This window comes from Colobus angolensis, unplaced genomic scaffold (assembly GCF_000951035.1).
Source record: "Colobus angolensis palliatus isolate OR3802 unplaced genomic scaffold, Cang.pa_1.0 Scaffold77, whole genome shotgun sequence".
Lineage (NCBI taxonomy): Eukaryota > Metazoa > Chordata > Mammalia > Primates > Cercopithecidae > Colobus > Colobus angolensis.
In genome coordinates, this window is record NW_012121487.1 from 3385016 (window position 1) to 3401565 (window position 16550).

General features: G+C 57.5%; 4 protein-coding genes across 10 annotated transcripts in view; 2 read left to right on the plus strand and 2 right to left on the minus strand.

Annotated features, from left to right (window-relative positions):
- PMF1 (polyamine-modulated factor 1) overlaps positions 1-1638 on the plus strand; it is a 39108-nt gene extending 37470 nt beyond the window's left edge. The window contains exon 4 of the mRNA XM_011928510.1: positions 1145-1638. Within this exon, the coding sequence (XP_011783900.1) occupies positions 1145-1198 (54 nt within the window). The 3' untranslated portion in view covers positions 1199-1638. The remainder of the gene's footprint in view (positions 1-1144) is intronic.
- A 1863-nt stretch (positions 1639-3501) lies between these two features.
- Positions 3502-4866, plus strand: BGLAP (bone gamma-carboxyglutamate (gla) protein). The gene is made up of 4 exons (XM_011928386.1): positions 3502-3835; positions 4093-4131; positions 4302-4371; positions 4572-4866. The coding sequence occupies exons 1-4, from the start codon at positions 3772-3774 to the stop codon at positions 4699-4701; spliced, it is 303 nt and encodes a 100-aa protein (XP_011783776.1). The 5' UTR covers positions 3502-3771; the 3' UTR covers positions 4702-4866.
- Positions 4867-4947: 81 nt separating this feature from the next.
- On the minus strand, positions 4948-9681 carry PAQR6 (progestin and adipoQ receptor family member VI). Of its 7 annotated transcripts, XM_011928396.1 has the most exons (9): positions 9535-9681; positions 9072-9199; positions 8252-8318; positions 7688-7815; positions 7347-7552; positions 7108-7234; positions 6657-6753; positions 6276-6426; positions 4948-5922 (listed from the first exon to the last, which is right to left on the minus strand). In XM_011928396.1, exons 3-9 carry the CDS (start codon positions 8291-8293, stop codon positions 5648-5650), a joined length of 1026 nt encoding a protein of 341 aa, XP_011783786.1. In that variant the 5' UTR covers positions 8294-8318; positions 9072-9199; positions 9535-9681; the 3' UTR covers positions 4948-5647. The 7 variants fall into 7 exon arrangements, 6 of the variants coding, with proteins under 6 accessions (XP_011783786.1, XP_011783783.1, XP_011783784.1 ...); XM_011928393.1 differs by lacking the exon at positions 9072-9199 and having other exon boundaries at positions 8243-8318; XM_011928394.1 differs by lacking the exon at positions 9072-9199 and having other exon boundaries at positions 8243-8318; positions 9482-9681.
- Positions 9682-10471: 790 nt separating this feature from the next.
- SMG5 (SMG5 nonsense mediated mRNA decay factor) overlaps positions 10472-16550 on the minus strand; it is a 43800-nt gene continuing 37721 nt past the window's right edge. Inside the window, exons 16-21 of the mRNA XM_011928511.1 lie at positions 15011-15070; positions 14479-14638; positions 13962-14052; positions 12666-12740; positions 12106-12244; positions 10472-11920 (exon numbers count right to left, since the gene is read on the minus strand). Coding sequence (XP_011783901.1) covers positions 11837-11920; positions 12106-12244; positions 12666-12740; positions 13962-14052; positions 14479-14638; positions 15011-15070 — 609 coding nt within the window. The 3' untranslated portion in view covers positions 10472-11836. The remainder of the gene's footprint in view (positions 11921-12105; positions 12245-12665; positions 12741-13961; positions 14053-14478; positions 14639-15010; positions 15071-16550) is intronic.

Sequence of the window (16550 nt, forward strand, 5' to 3'; positions counted from 1 at the left end):
AAAAAAAAAAAAAAAAAGAGAAGAAGATGATCAAGCTGGATGACACAGGTAGCAGCTTGGCTGCACCTCAATGAGACAGATTTTCCTATGGGCTCAAAGTGCATTTCCAAGAGAAGCTTTCTGGTAGGGCTCAAGTGGCGGCATCTCTGTCGAACCCTCTCCATCCATCATGTCAGTATCTAATTTACATCTACTTATAGCCACTTGACAGCCCCTTCCTGGGGCAAACCCTCATATTCCTGAGGGTTATAGGTCCCCAAATTTATGGCTCCTGGATCTCCCTGGTCTTCTCTTCCCAATACCAGTTAGCTGCAGCCTGAAGGCCCTGCCACAGCTTAGGAAGGGCCCTGGCCAGGAGGCGGTGGCAAGTGGAAGGCTGGCAGCCGCTCTGCTCCCTACTGTCCCCACTCCCTCTGCTCTCCCCACATCACAGACTGGCCTGCGGGACTGGGCAGCAGGCACAAAAGTGGTAGTGACCAAGGCCCCCACCCCAAGCCTGGTGCCATCTTGCAGGGCACAACTCCAAGTTGTGTCTCTGGCACTCCCAGGGCCCCCTGCTGAGTCCTCGGGCAAGGCGCTGCTCCACCATCACCACTCAGTCACCATGAGGCCATGGGTCACTCCTGTCTCTGGGTCCTGGCTTCCAAATTGGCTAGATAATGATCCCAGGGCCTCACCAGCTCTGGGATTCAGTGCTGTCCTAAGAGGGACAAAGCCCTCTGCTCTTAAAGCCATGCCCCACCCATTCCAGCTACAGACCTTCATGTTGTTCGACGTGGGCAATTTCCATGTCTGTAACTCAACTGAAAGTTTACTTAATTCAAGAAAGTTCCTCGCCAGAAAGCTCTGTTGAGGTCAGAGGATTGAAGGGCCACTTTGGGGACCCTTGCTGAAGATGGGCTCTGCTCTGGGGATGCCCAGCCTAGGTGGTCACAGAACCCAGTTTGCTATAAATACTTGCCAGATGGTGCGGACTTTCTTATGTGTCTTCATCCTAACGTGCTCTGCAGGGCCATGACTTAAGCCACAGACTCCATCCATATTGTCCTGGGGGAAACCCCAGGCCTGGAGTCAGGGACAGTGGAGAGCAAGGATTTGGGTTTTCTCAGATCCCAGTTTGTCTGTTGTCTCCCATTGATTTCAGGCTCTACACAGAGAACAGAGAGAGCTGGTTGCTGTGCTGAGGGAGCCTGAGTGAGGAGACCGCCAGGCCCAGAAGCAGAGGGCAGTCAAGGTCAAGAACCTGTGGCCAGCATGCCTGGCCTGGGCGGCCTGCCTCTGAGAACGGCTGAAATGGTGCCCAGTCCCTCAGCAGTGATGGAATTTGCTGGAGGACTAGGCCAGAGAAAGCCTCATTGCCACTGTGCCTTTGGGGTACCCTTGGAGTTGGACATACACCCCCTTTAGATTCCTCTGTTTCTTCTACCTGGATAATTCTTGGCCATGTTCTCTCTTCTCTAGGTTCAGGTCAGCTTTGCCCCGCCGCCCCACTCCTGCTGGTTCCTGAGCCCTTTTCCCTGGGCCTGGCTTGGAGAATCTGTTTTCAATCTCCACTGATTGCCCCCTTGCTGGCCAGCCCAGGGGCCTTTACCATGTTCTCCCCACATCCGTAAATAAACTTCCTCCACTACACTGTAATCTGTGAGGATGCTTCCTCTGCCTGGCCACTCTTGGGCCAAGTTAAGGCTTCAGTCGTGGTCCTCTGGGAGCCTCCAGGCGGGGGTGAGTTGGCAAGGGGCTTACCAGACCATGTGCGGAGAGCAGCAGAGCTCCTTGTACAAAAACCAGGACCCCTGGGTTCCCTGTGGATAGGATGAGCTGCCAGGGAGGTGTCACTCTTGGCACCCTCCAAGAATCATTACGGCTGGGCGCGGTGGCTCACGCCTGTAATCCCAGCACTTTGGGAGGCCAAGGCGGGTGAATCACCTGAGGTCAGGAGTTCGAGACCAGCCTGGCTAAATGGTGAAACCCCATATCTACTAAAAATACAAAATTAGCCAGGCATGGTGGCGTGTGCCTGTAATTCCAGCTACTCAGGGGGGGCTGAGGCAGGAGAATCACTTGAACCCGGCAGGTGGAGGTTGCAGTGAGCCAAGATTGCGCCACTGCACTTCAGCCTGGGCAACAAGAGTGAAACTCCATCTCAAAAAAAAATCAGCTGGGCATTAGAACGTGCCTCTAATCCCAGCTACTCGAGAGGCCGAGGCAGGAGAATTGCTTGAACCTGGGAGGCAGAGGTTGCAGTGAGCCGAGATCGCACCATTGTACTCCTGCCTGGGTGACAGAGCGAGACTCCGTCTCAAAAAAAAAAGAATCGCGGGCACTTTGTTTCTCTTGCTGCTTCTACTTCATTCTTCTTCTGCCAGGGCAGCCAAAGGCAGGATGGGTGCTTCCTGGATCCACCAAAGGGGGAAAGGGGTTGGGTGTGGATGGGGGCAGAACTTTTCCCTAGTGAGGGCTTTGGTGAGGTCTGCTGGAGGCACACTGGGAACACAGGCAAGCATCAGATGGCCCCCACTTCCCCCCCCAATAAACGGCGCTCAGCTCAGTCTCCCTCTGCCCGCTTTGTTACCATGGAGCTGTGGCGTTCAAGCATTCAAATGCCCTGCTCCTGTCAGGCCTGCCCCGTTGGGTGCTTTGTTTGCTTGTCAGGTTGGGCAGATAGTCTCAAGCCCTGGTTGGTGGGTGGGTGAGTGACACAGGTTAGACAGGGGAAGGTCCCAGGATACCTCTTCCCTCTCTGGGCTGACCTGAGGCAGTGGAGGCTCTCAGGTGTGGGATGCGGTTTTCAGGCTGGGATGTTCTGTACCGTAGAGGACAGGCCTTCCTATCGCTTACAGGAGCACTACTGGAGGGCAGCTCCCTCCCCAGGGTGGTTAACACTGTGGAGGCTGCAGGGTCAGGAGGAGAATCGGGGGGACCGGGAGGGCGGAGGCCCACTCCATCTCCATGCTCCTTACAGGCCCTGCCTCCCTGCCTGCTAAGGGCACGGGGAAGGGGTTCCCCACCTCAGTGAGTGCCTGCCTCCCTGCCCTGTGCCTGTGTACCTGGCAGTCACAGCCACCTAGCATGTCCCAGAGACCAACCAGCTGACCTCATCTGCCCAGCCCCACCTCCATTGGCTTTGGCTCTTGGCCTTGTGCCACCCAACCCTTTCTCCTCTCCGGATGTGCAGGGCCTGAGCCATCGAGCTGCGCCCACAGCAGACTGCCTTTGGTGTCTCACCGGGTGAACGAGGGCATTGCGAGGCATCCCTCCCTGGGTTTGGCTCCTGCCTACGGGGCTGACAGTAGAAATCACAGGCTGTGAGAGCTGGAGCCCAGCTCTGCTTGAACCTATTTTAGGTCTCTGACCCCTGCTTCCTCTTTAGAATCTCCTTAGAGCTCAGCCAGTGCTCAACCTGAGGCTGGGGGTCTCTGAGGAAGAGTGAGTTGGGGCTGAGGGGTCTCGGGCTGCCCCCTGAGGAAGGGGCCAGAGGCAGTGTCAAGAGTGGGGCAGTCTGATTGTGGCTCACCCTCCATCACTCCCAGGGCCCCTGGCCTGGCAGCCGCAGCTGCCAACCACAATGTCCTTTGGGGTTTGGCCTACGGAGCTGGGGCGGATGACCCTCAAATAGCCCTGGCAGATTCCCCCTAGACCCGCCTGCACCATGGTCAGCCACACCCCTCCTCATCGCCGGGACACAGCCCAGAGCGTATAAACAGTGCTGGAGGCTGGTGGGGCAGGCCAGCTGAGTCCTGAGCAGGAGCCCAGCACAGCCACCAAGACACCATGAGAGCCCTCACACTCCTCGCCCTGCTGGCCCTGGCCACACTTCGCATCACTGGCCAGGCAGGTGAGTGACCCCACCTCCCCTCAGGCCACACAGCAGTGGGGGCTGAGAAAAGGAAGCATCATGGCCCATCTCTTCTCACCCCTTTGGCTGGCAGTCCCTTTGCCATCTAATCACCCTGTTGCAGGCTCAATCCATTTGCCCCAGCTCTGCCCTTGCAGAGGGAGAAGAAGGAAGAGCAAGCTGCCGGAGACACAGGGGAAGGAGGATGAGAGCCCTGGGGATGAGCAGGGGTGAACCAGGCTCCCTTTCCTTTGCAGGTGCAAAACCCAGTGGTGCAGAGTCCAGCAAAGGTGCAGGTATGAGGATGGACCTGATGGGCTCCTGGACCCTCCCTTCTCACTTTGGTCCCTCAGTCTCATTCCCCCACTCCTGCCACCTCCTGTCTGGCTGTCAGGAAGGCCAGCCTGCTGCCAACCTGATCCTCCCAAACCCAGAGCCATCTGATTCCTGCCCCTCTGCTCTACAGCCTTTGTGTCCAAGCAGGAGGGCAGCGAGGTGGTGAAGAGACCCAGGCGCTACCTGTATCAATGGCTGGGGTGAGAGAAAAGGTGGACTGGGCCAAGGCCCTGCCTCTCCGGGATGGTCTGTGGGGGAGCTGCAGCAGGGAGTGGCCTCTCTGGGCTGTGGTGGGGGTACAGGCAGCCAGCCCTGGTGGGGACCCTGGAGCCCCATGTGTAGGGAGAGGAGGGATAGGCATTTTGCACGGGGGCTGATGCCACCACGTCGGGTGTCTCAGAGCCCCAGCCCCCTACCCAGATCCCCTGGAGCCCAAGAGGGAGGTGTGTGAGCTCAATCCGGACTGTGACGAGCTGGCTGACCACATCGGCTTCCAGGAGGCCTATCGGCGCTTCTACGGCCCGGTCTAGGGTGTCGCTCTGCTGGCCTGGCCGGCAAATCCAGTTCTGCTCCTCTCCAGGCCCCCTTCTTTCCCCTTCCCCTTGCCCTGACCTCCCAGCCCTATGGATGTGGGGTCCCCATCATCCCAGCTGCTCCCAAATAAACTCCAAAAGAGGAATCCGTGGGCCTGTGAATCTGTCCAGTTTATGGAGTGTGGGAGGGAGGTGTCAGGAGGATGGGGGTGAGGAGGTTTTACCTTCTCCAGTTCTAGAAAGTGCTTTCCAAAATTTTATTTTTTTATTTGTACCTGCCTTGTTCCAGAGAACATTGAAGGTGGCTTCCTAAAGTCTTAACTAGGGATCCCCCCTCTAGCCTAGGACCCTCCTCCCCACACCTCAATCCACCGAACCATCCATAATGCACCCAGATAGGCCCACCCCCAAAAGCCTGGACACCTTGAGTACACAGTTATGACCAGGACAGACTCATCTCTATAGGCAAATAGCTGCTGGCAAACTGGCATTACCTGGTTTGTGGGGATGGGAGCCAAGTGTGTGGCCTCTCGGCCTGGTTAGCAAGAAGCATTTGGGGTAGGCCTAGGTTAGTCGTGTTAGTTCTTCCCTGTGCTGAGCAGAGACTTCAGGAGCACCAGAAATGGAGCCAGATGAAAGGACCCCAACACCTCCCCGCCCCAACCTTTGACAGAGTATGGGGGCATCTTCAGCCTGGACACGCATGCATCTCCCCTCTCAAGACCCTCAGCACTTCCTCTACTCCCATCAAGAGCCCCCTCATGGTCCCTCTAACACTCTGCCATTCCCCCTAGACACCCCTCCTCTCCTCTGCCCTCTCTCCTCAGCCCCTGTTGGTTCCAGGCTGAGATGTGTCCCCACCTGATTAGGCCCAAATCTGGGCTCCTCCTCAGCACGGGGGCCTGGCCTCTGCCCCCTCCAGGGCAGGGTCAGGGATGGGGCTTCACTGTTGTTTGGCCTGAGTACCCCCCTCCAGTGGGCCACCCTGCAGCAGAGGGCATGTACTGGGGGCCCGAAGCAGGGAGGCTGTGAAAGCAGCAATGATGAGTAGGTTCCCGGCTACAGCCAAGACCAGTGTGGCCACTGTGCCTGCCAGGCCCAGGGCAGGTTCCTGTGTGGCCAGCCAGGCTCTGCGCGATCCCATATCAGCCAGCACTGCCTCCAGCTGGAAGTGGGTGCCCAGCACTGCACAGATGTGGAATAGCTGGTGGCTGTGACCTGTGGAGAGGATGAGCAGGTCAGAGCCACATCTTTCCCAGTGCAAGTCACCCCATCCTCTGGGCCTGCTACTCCCCTATTGAGAAGAAGAAACCCTGACTCCCAGAGTGACTGAAAGGAGTGAATGAGCATTTGTGCATGTGGCCCCAGCACACATGCTACTAGTTTTGCTACCTGAGAAGTGGCAGGTGGAGGACCCTTCCAGTGATGCTCTCGTTAGAGGAAGACAGGGAAGTCCCTCCTATAATTTGCCTCCATCCTGCAGTTGTAATACCCATTTACCCAGTGCATTCTGTGCTCTGGGAAGCCATCTGCCCCTGCCTCTTCCCGGGCTGGGCCAGGCGTGCCCTCACCGATGTAGTCAAAGCGTCCTGGTGCCAGCCTTTCGGGCAGGTGGGAGGCGAAGAGGAAGCCAGTGAGCAGCGCACAGAAGAGGTGGTAGCCATGGCTGGTGCTCAGGGCCTCCTGCCCACAGCTGTGGCCCCTGCCCCAGCACAGCCCGAGCTGGCAAAGGAAAAGTAAGACTGCTGGAGAGGGACTCGGGAGCCAAAACATAGGGAGTGTCTGGGATCTGGTAAGGATGAAGAGCGGGCGGGCACACCTAGGCAGGGTGCTGGACCAGAAGAGAGGCGGCTGGGCTGAGGCAGGGACTGAGGGGGCAAGGCTGGAAGTGGGCACCTTGAGGGTCTGGACAGGAAAGCAGGTGTCTGGGCAGGAGCCCCAGGCCTCCTTACCCTATAAAAGAGTGGGAGGTTGTCGAACAGGAAGGGATAGGCGAAGGCTGCTGTGCGGAGAACCTTACTGAGCCCAGGGCTTTCCAGCTCCAGGAAACTGGGAGGCGGGAGGAAAAGGCTGGTCACCATCGCTGTGCTCAGGGTAGGGGTCAGGAAAGGCAAGAGGCCTTGGGCAAAGATGGAATATCAGCACAGCCTGCAGCTAAGAAAACCCTTAGGGCATATGACCTGTGTAAAGGACCACATCTGTATGTGGGGATAAAGACATCTGCCTTTTATGGTGGCTTGTGAGAATTAAAGGAGACAGCATGGGTATGAGCATACAGGGTCTGACAGAGGAAGTCCTCAGTACATGGTCCCGATGTCACAAATGCTGTTTGAGAGCAGTGAGGTGTGTCCTCTCCTGTGCCTCCGCCTTCCCCGTCCCCACCGGGGGGGCCTGGGAACCCACCGGGAGTAGCAGGAGAGGCCGGTGCACAAGAAGGAGTTGAGTGCGGCGGCAGGCACAAAGAACTGGTGCAGGCGGCCGTGCAGCCAGGAGGCCGGCATGGAGTAAGCGGCATAGGGGAAGGCGCAGCCTGCGGTGAGGTGGGGGCGTGCAGCTGAGGCCTGAGGGGCACGCCCCTATGTCCCGTGTACCACCCCTCGACCTGCTCCGGGACGCCGCGCTCCCGCGCCTGTCCGGCTCACCCAGGCTGTAGAGGCTGAGCGCGCCGTAGTCCAGGAAGTAGCAGATGTGGCGCGCGCGGGGCGACATGGAGCTGAAGGTGTGCGCGCAGCACGACGCGAAGGGGTAGAGGCAGGCGGGCAGCAGGAAGACCAGCAGCGGCCAGTGGTACGGCTCCGCGCGGAAGCCGGGGCCGCCCGCCAGCGCCAGGAGCCGCCACAGGAAGTACCTGCGGCGGGCGCGTGCTCAGGCCGCCGCGGACCCCCGCGACTGCCGCTGCAGCCCGTGGGCCTGGACGGCCCCTGCCCGCCTGGGTACCCCCTCTGAGCTCAAGGCCGCGGCCTGGGGCAGAGCCTCCCCTCACCAGGTGGGCAGGAAGTGAGTCCAGATGTTGACCGTCTCGTTGGTCATCTGGAAGGAGCTGAGAACACAGTCCAAAGCCGAGCTGGTGGGGCGGCGGTAGCCAGACATGATGCCATCTTCCCAGAACACCTAGGGTAGTGGTGGGAGAGGAGGGGCGTCACTGTGCCCCGACCCTTTCCCTCCATTTGAGATCTCTGGAAGCAGGGTCAAAGAGGCTGGGCTGGAGATCAACGTGGCCCCCAAGCCAAACTAAATCTGATCTGATCTTAGCACAGGTCCCAGCACCCACAACCCGCAAAACAGATGGGAAACCGAAGAGCCAGATTGGGGTGGGGTGGGGGTGGGGCGCAGCACACAGGGCGCTCTGGGGAAGGGGACTCCAGATGGAGGGCCACAAGCTTGTTCCTCAGAGATGAGAGGAAGAGCCTCACACTGGAATGGGAGAGTAAGAGTTCGCCTGCAGGAGGGGCTGCCCCAATAGCTAAAAGAGAATGTCAGCCCCTAGTCAGTCCTCTAGGGAATGGGGGTTGGTGGGTCAGTGAGTGGAGCCCCTCACCCGGGGGACCTGGTGGACTTGAAGAAGTTGGGGCAGCTTGAGACTGAGCATGGTGGCCTGGCACCTCCACGTTGACCTAGAGACAGAGCAGGGGATAGGGGATCAGATATCTGCCCCCCATCCACAGGCCCCTTTCACCTGGGTTCAGCCCCAGGATGGGCAGCACATGTGGGAGGCAGATGGCACCCTCCCTCCTGGAGCTGCTTCCTTCAGGCCCAGGGAGGCTGGTCCACCTTCCCCAGCCCTTGCACCACTTAACTCCAACCTTTTCTCCTTGGGGCATTCAGTCCCCACACTGAGGGGCTTGGCGGCCTCAGCCCAGCATGGAGTGGTGGGGTCCTCCCAGCCGTAAGGCTACCCCAAATAGTGATCCAAACCCCCAGGCTCCCAGTTTTTGTCTCGGGAAGAATCCTGACTCCTGGAGGCCAGCACAGAGACAGCCCGAGTACCACTCCCTGCCCCACCAAAATGTGCTTCGCCCACAGTGCCCGAGCTGAGCACAGAACACTCTTGGCACTCAGAATCTCTGGAGAAGCCAGACGCCATCAGGTGGGACAAGGAGTTAGGGGGATGCCTGGCTTTTCTCTGAGAACTACACTTGTGCCCCCCAGGAGAGTTTTGGGGTCCCTGCCCCTCCTGAGCCCCATATCCCTCAGCCCCAGACCTGTGCACTGCCTCCAGGTGGCCGCGGCTCTGCTGCCCTGCTGGCCTTTCCCGGCACATTCCTTGGCACAAGTGGAGGGGCTGGGCCAGCTGGGCAGGCGGAGCTGCCCCAGGAGGAGGACTAGGGCACTCCTCCCACCTCCCCAGGCCGAAACTTTGCAGCAACTCTAGAGCCTAGTCCCTCCTCTTCCTGCCACCAGTAATGCATCCGTGTTTTTGCTGCATGCACTCGGGGGCTTGCACCAGCAGTCACTCCCCCAGCCTCTGCCCCTGAGATGGGTGCTGGAGACCCTGCTGGGCACAGGGCAAACCTGGCCCTAGTCCCTGCACCCCAGCAGAACAAACATGGATGAGGGCCTCCCAGGGTATCCCTTGCTTGCTCCCACAAGTGGGATGGGTGGGTTCTCCCCTACCCTGAGTGCTGCCCATCTGTCTGGGGAAGGAGTGAAGAATACACTGGGATCTAACTCCCCTCACGGTGCCTTCCCTTAGTAGTAGGGTTTAGAGATCTCTGGAGTGGGGTGTGGGCAGTTGCTGTGGAAATGGGGGAGGGACGGCTGGAGCAAGGTGCTTTACCTCTATTTCCCCAGAGAGGTGGTGTCAGAGCCCCAGAAGGTGAGCTTCCTTACCCAGAGCTTGGCGGGTGCTCCTAAGCTGGTGGGTCAGCAGGCCCAGGGCTCCACGGGCGGAGTCCGAGGCTGCTGCCAGCCAGGCTGATGGAGGAGAGGGGCCAGGCCTGGGCGGGGAGTGGGGAGACAAAGGGAAGCCAGGAAACAATCCCAGCCTTGTCCAGCCTCCAGGGAGCAGCACGGGGTGGCCCAGCCCCATTAGCAGGCAGCTCACTCGGCTGCCTGCACACAGCCAGCTCCTCCAGCACAACCCAAACTCCCCGTGCTGACTGGCTAGAATAGGCTAGGGGCCCAAGCCACGATGTGGCCACGGAGCTGTAGAGTTCCCCCGGCGACTCAGAGCAGTTTTCCTGTTCCAGGTTCTCCCAGCAGTTGAGGACAGCTCTGCCTTAGGCTGGCAGAGGAACCCAAATCCCCAAATGCGGAACCTATTTCAGAAGCCATCTCTCATCATGCTTTGCTGCCTTTTAGCACCTGGTGCTGGGTAGGGCTCAGAGCAAACTGCCTTTGGTAAATGTTGGTTCTACCATGTGGAATTCACCAGGCTCACCACCTCCCCATCCACACCCTGAACACAATTTGAGGTGCCAATCTTTGCAGGACAGGCACTTGAGGACTCAGAGGCTGGTTTCAAGGCTCACTTCCCCCACCCCCTTGAGGAAGAGGACCCAGCTGCTGACAGCGAACCAACCCCAGGCAGTGATGTTGCTGGCAGATTTTCACTATCACCCCTGCAAAGGCACTGCCTCAGTTTACAGGGTCAAGGAGCTTGACAGTGTCTATCAAACCATCTCCAGGGCTTTCACTCAAATTGCCTGCTTCTTGTTCTGTTCCATCCACTTCAAAGAAGTCTTTCCAAAATGCATTTCAGGATGCCATCTTCAATGTCCCACCTCCCCATGAAACTTCTGTACAGACAGGCACCAGGAGACAGGGATTGGGCTTGGGGGGGTTTATTAAGTGATGCTTTAGTCTCAGTCTCTGCCAGCAACTGGGGGTGGGGTGACTCCACTCACCCCAGGATTTCCCAGACTTGCTGTTTTAGAGGAAAGAGGCAGGAAGCCAACTATCCTCTAAGCCACAGCTTGAGAAGCTAGGCTAGTACTGGGGTGGGGGCAGCAGAGCTGAGACCCTCCACCCCCAGCCCCCAGCCTGTGCTATCCTCCCAGCCTGAGGGAGCTGAGGCAATCCTGGCCACAGCCTCCCACACACAGCCCTGCTCTTGGTGCGCCATTCACTGCCCTGAGCTATTCATGATCTCTGCTCCCGCATATTCACCTCGACACTCCAAAAGCCAGCCCCACACTCAGCCCCTTCAGGTCTTTAGTCCTGGGGAGGGCAAAAGGAGGGACAGAGGGCTCTGAGCAGCTTCAAGGGGCCTCTCCTTTCTGCTGCCCACTGAATGCCAGCCCCTTGTCTTCAGCCCTCCCTTAGATAGGAAGCGGGGTGGTGGCCTCAGACTGCACCCCCTTTCTTCTCTTCCTGACATCCCATTCTGTCCCAGCACAGCAGCCAAGAGCACAAAGCACAGCACCTGTGGGGCTGGTGGGCACAGGAGCCCATGCTGGCACAGGCCAGATTGCCTGCAGCCCTAGGTGGGGCCTGCTCCCTGCCCTGGAAGCTAGACAGAGGGAGACAGAAAGCAGAAGTGGGGCAATGGGATGTGCAGCCCCTGTGGCAGGAGGAGGAGCACACGAACCCTGACCCTGCTATTCGGTGCAGGCCACACCAGGCCTTGCTTCTCTAAGAGCCCCCGTGGCTGGCTCCAGAGCTCCTGGTCCCCATAAAGGGGATGAAAGGAGGATGGGTGATCCTTGAGGAGGGGAAGGGTCTGCAGAGAATCACTCAGACACCAGGTATTACCTGGCTCTTCCCCCAAGAACTGGAGGGTCCAAACTCCTGGCCCCAACCACTCTGCATCTTGGGTGAGGAAGAAGGGCCTCTTCTGCTGTTCCTTCCCCTCCGAGATCCAAGAACCCACTCCAGTGAAATGCAGGTACCCATGCCTGCCACCTGCCCCTGGAGACAGCAGGGGAGCTGAGGCAGGAAGGCTGGCCAGGGGCCCACAAGACTCTCCTAATCCAAGCACTTTCCTCGCTTTCCTAACGTCTTGGCAACAAAGGGACCCCACCCTCCCAGCCGGCTCCTGGGCCCTCCCTGCAGCCTCTGAGCAGCTAGGCCTCCCTCCTGCGTGCGTGCATGAGTCTGCGTGTGGTGGGGTGACTACAGGCGCTGGTCCTGGCTGCCAGGGAGGGCAGGAGAGATCTGGAGTCAGCCCCACTGCAGGGCCTGGGGGTCAGTATCAACCAATCTCCTTCCACTGCTTGTAGAAGTCCAGAACATTCTTGATGTCCACGCTGGCGTGGGCAGCGGCCTGCAGGGCTGCCTGTGGAATGGGAGGAGGAAAGATGCAGAGGGTCTGACCTCCTGAACTGAGGAGCAAATCATTCAGGCGCTGGGGAAGGAGTGATGGAAGAGAAAAAGGCAGCTATGTGGAGGGTCTGGGGATGGAGTCTGCTCTGGTACCTCATCCCTATTCCACACCATCCCCCCACCTCACCCATGACCCACCTGCATGGGGCCTGAAAGCACGCTGGGGTTGTCCAGTGGAAGGCCCGTGATGATGGTCACCATGCCGCTCGGATCCTCCTCACCTGCCCCCTGGGCCAGAGTCAGCTGTTTGCAGCTGTCCAGGATCTTATAGAGAGTCCTGGAGATGAGGGGTGGAGGGGAAGATGGGCCAAGACCCAGCATTAGCACAGCCCAAACACCAGGATCTCCAGGGGACAGGGGCAGCTAGGGGCAGCTGGGGGCTGGAAGGGCAGCGAGTGGCAGTGGGCCCTGGAAGCTGGCCCTGGAGACACTATGGGGAGCTGGCAAAGGTGCGATGAGGGAAAACACCAAGCCTGAGCATCGCAAGGCCCGAAGAGGCTGATCCATCTGCAGAGGAAAAGCTCAGGTGCTGGGGCAACTTCGTACTCCCCACAAGGTTAGGCCTGCAGGAGGGCCCCGGCAGGCTACGTGCGGAGCCTCAGAATTCTCCAGCCCTACCCGTTCTCCCTAGGAATGCTCATGGAGGAGCAAGGCAGGTGGCTTGACTGAGGTTCTAGGGGTGAGGGCTAAAATGTTACCAGGCATCTGCATCCTGCCTCTTCAGCTTATGCCGCTCAAAGCTCTTTCCCACCTCTTTCTGGCAGCGAATGTACCTGCAGAGGAGATGTGCGAGTGGAGGTCAGGAGCAGGGGACTGGCAGGGCGCCTTACATAAAGCAGTCCGTTGTGGCTCTGGGGGCCTGGTTTTGCAGGTGGGGGTGGGGAACATGTCTCTCCCACCACAGCTTTGTTTGGAGCCATTCTTAAGTGGCTTCCTGGCTGCTGGGCCCCGCCCACTTTTTCTCCTGATAACATCAATTATTTGGTTCCTCTCAGGGGAGGAGCTGAGAGGGGAGAAGCAGCAGATGCTTTTCAAGTCAGGGCTTCTGGAGACAAGGTCCAAACAATCAGGCCTTGTGCAGCTTCCTGGCCAGGCAGAGCAGATGCAGAGGAGGGGGTGGGCCAGCTAGCAGGGAAAAGGAAGCTTTCTTCTTTTTTTTTTTTGAGACAGAGTCTCGTTCTGCCCCCAGGCTGGAGTGCAGTGGCCCGATCTCAGCTCACTGCAAGCTCCGCCTCCCGGGTTCACGCCATTCTCCTGCCTCAGCCTCCCCAGTAGCTGGGACTACAGGCGCCCGCCACCTCACCTGGCTAATTTTTTTGTATTTTTAGTAGAGACGGGGTTTCACCGTGCTAGCCAGGATGGTTTCGATCTCCTGACCTCGTGATCCGCCCGTCTCGGCCTCCCAAAGTGCTGGGATTACAGGCTTGAGCCACCGTTATTCCCTATACCCTCTGCCTAGTCCTCCTCTGGCCCCAAAGGCCAGAAGGGCAGGCCTGTACTGGCTCAGCATCTGCTACATGCTGCCAGATGCCCCTCCCTGGCTGGCTTCAGTCTCACCACTCTCTCAGCTCAGCGGGGAGGTGGGAAGCCCCTGGGCAGCCTGGAAGAAGGTCCTCACACTCTGAGAAACCTGATCACCTGTCCCAACCCTAAAGCAGGAGAAATTCCTATAAAGGAGTTCACAGTCTAAAGCTGAGGGAAGGAGGTCTGCTCCCTTCTCCCCAGTGGGTGCTGATCACAGGCTTGTCGCAGAGGAAGGACAGCAGCTCAGTGCTACCCACAGGGCTCCTGGCCCCTTTGGTCACCCTCTATTTCAGCACCTACAACCTTGACCTCTGATTATCTCTGGTATCACTCCCCAGGCAGTGAGCTGACTGTGAGTAGAGATGGGTATGTATGTGTCTTACCCATAGGGAGCAAGCGGCTCATAAGCATGTGTTGTCCGAAAGACAGACCCAGGGCTCCAGCACAGGTCCAGCCAGACCTGCACTCACCTGTTTCCTTTTTTAAACTCTGCCTCCAGGTACCGAATCCCATCCCGGGCCCCTGGGTGTTCCTTCTTCAGCAAATCCAGGCCATCGATCACTGGTGGGCAAGGTGGGGGTAGGAAAGGACAAAACAGATAAGCTCAGACTGCTGTGACAAGAGGCTCTGGAGGAAGTATCTGAGCTCACCTCAGTACACTCTTCAGGCAGAGAAGGGACCCTGGCTCCAGAGGGGGCTCCCAAAGTTCTCTGAAAATGTGACCTTCTCCCAGCAATATACTTGGCAATTTACCAAGTGCTTTCACATTATATTCACTTACATTTTCTGTTTCTCCCAACTGTCTTGTGAGGCAGAACAGGGATTGTTACGTCCATTTCACAGATGAAGTGACGGGTTCATAAAGGTGGTAAGACTTGACCAAGGTGACTGTGTATAAACTGGGCCCAAATAAGGTCTCCTAATCCCAAGCCCAGAAACTCCTTTAGCCATACTCTATCTGTCCCCTTATCGCTCCAATGTACTTACCCGTCCTTGGGATGATGACAATGAAGCGGCCACTGGTGGCCAGCTGGCGGATGACAGGGAGATGGTGGCAGAGGGCCTGGGTGTCGGGGACGAGGTAGGGAGACATGGCTGACTGGGCCTTGGGCTGCTGCAGGCTGCCCTCCAGCTGAGACACTTCGAGCTGGTGAGAGAGGGTAGGGTTGGCACAGCTGCTGGGGACCCCTGCAGCCGGGCTGGGGGAAGAGTGGTGCTCAAGGTGGCTCTTATGGGGCTCCTCCTGTTAAGGGGATCAGAGGACCCTTTCTACCAATGGCTTTGGGGGGAAAGTAGACAGAAGTAAGAGTTAAAGAGAAAGGGAGAGAGAGAAGTGAAGGCAGAAAGGAGGCAAATGGCTGAGTGAAGAGTGAGTAGTAAGGAGTGTGATCTGGGAGAAGTGGAGGGACACAGAGGCAACAGAGCAGGGGGACTGCAGCGGAAGCGGGAGACCTGCCAGTAAGGTTGAAGCAAAAGCTCTACCAAGTGCAGAAGCAGCACTTGGGCCCTGATTTCCTACCTGAAGTCGTAGCTGAGCCATGTCTCTCATGAGCCTGTTCCGACGAGCTTCCTCCTGTGCCTATGAGGGAAACAACGAGCTGTAAGGAGTTGGGTATATATTCCCTTCTCCAGTCATCAGGAAGACCAAGAGAGTTTCCTGGGGTCTCAGTGTGACCTCATGCAAAGTCACTCTCTAGCACTGCTGCTAAATGAGGGGAGGAGAGTCATGGAAGAAAAAATACTCTTCTGCTGCACTCTGAACACTTCCATTACCAACCTGATGCAGGTCATGATGTTCCAGGCCCTGCAGGAGACGGGGAGCAGACAGCCATGTGCCGTTGCCATGCAGGACATCACCTGGCTGTGCCTCAGGATTCAACCTCTGCTCTTCTCAATCTGGTCTCCCCTCCCAGGAGATCCTACCCAAGCACTTCCTCACCTTCTACCCCCATCCACTTGCCAACATCTTCCAAATCTGCAGATTCAGCCCAAGCCTGACCAACCTGAGTTCCAGATCCACACATCCAACTGCCTACTCAGCAGTCCCATCTGCTCCTCAGAACCTGCGTCTCTTCCTCTAGTGTTCCCTAGCCTAGTAAATAAACCACAGTCTGCCCAAGTCAGAAAGCTCAGGGTTGGCTTTGAGTCTTCCCTCTCCCTCAGCCTCAGAAGTTATCAGCTTCCCTGTCCTGTCAATTGTGCCCCCTAAACAGCGGGCAAATCCTCCCACCTCCACTGTGAAACCCTAGTCTAAGCCAACACCCCTCCTTGACTACTGTAACAACCATGTACTGGTCTCTGCCTCTAATTCAATCCCTTTTCTCTACCTACAACCAAGGCAATCTTTTAAAAACCATCTGATGCCCATTATAGCCCTACTTAAGTCTTCTGATCCCTTTCCTCTGTATTCTGGGTAAAGTCCAAATTCCTTAGTATGGTCTAAAAGATGAGGTTAAGGATGGGGACTTCATCCTGTAAGATATGGGGAGCCACTGAAGACTCTTTTTATTATGCTTTTCCTTTTTTTTTTTGAGACAGGGTCTCACTCTGTCAACTCAGGCTGGAGTGCAGTGCCATAATTCCCGTTCACTGCAACCTCTGCCTCCCGGGCTCAAATGATCCTCCTGCCTCAGCCCCCCAACTAGCTAGGACTACAGGCACATGCCACCATGCCTGGCTAACTTTTGTATTTTTTGTAGAGAGTGGGTTTCACCGTGTTGCCCAGGCTGGTCTCAAACTCCCGGGACTGAAGCAATCTGCCCGCCTTGGCCTCCCAAAGTGCTGGGATTACTGGTGTGAGCCACAGCACCCGGCCCACTGAAGACTCTTTGATGACCAAAGTAGCATCATCAAAGTAGTGCTTTAAAATTTTAATCTTGGCCAGGTGCGGTGGCTCACACTTGTAATCCCAGCACTTTGGGAGGCCGAGGCAGGCGGATCACCTAAGGTCAGGAGTTCGAGAGCAGCCTGGCCAACATGGCAAAACCCTATCTCTACTAAAAATACAAAAATTAGCTTGGCTTGGTGACAGGTGCCTGTAATCCCAGCTACTTGAGAGG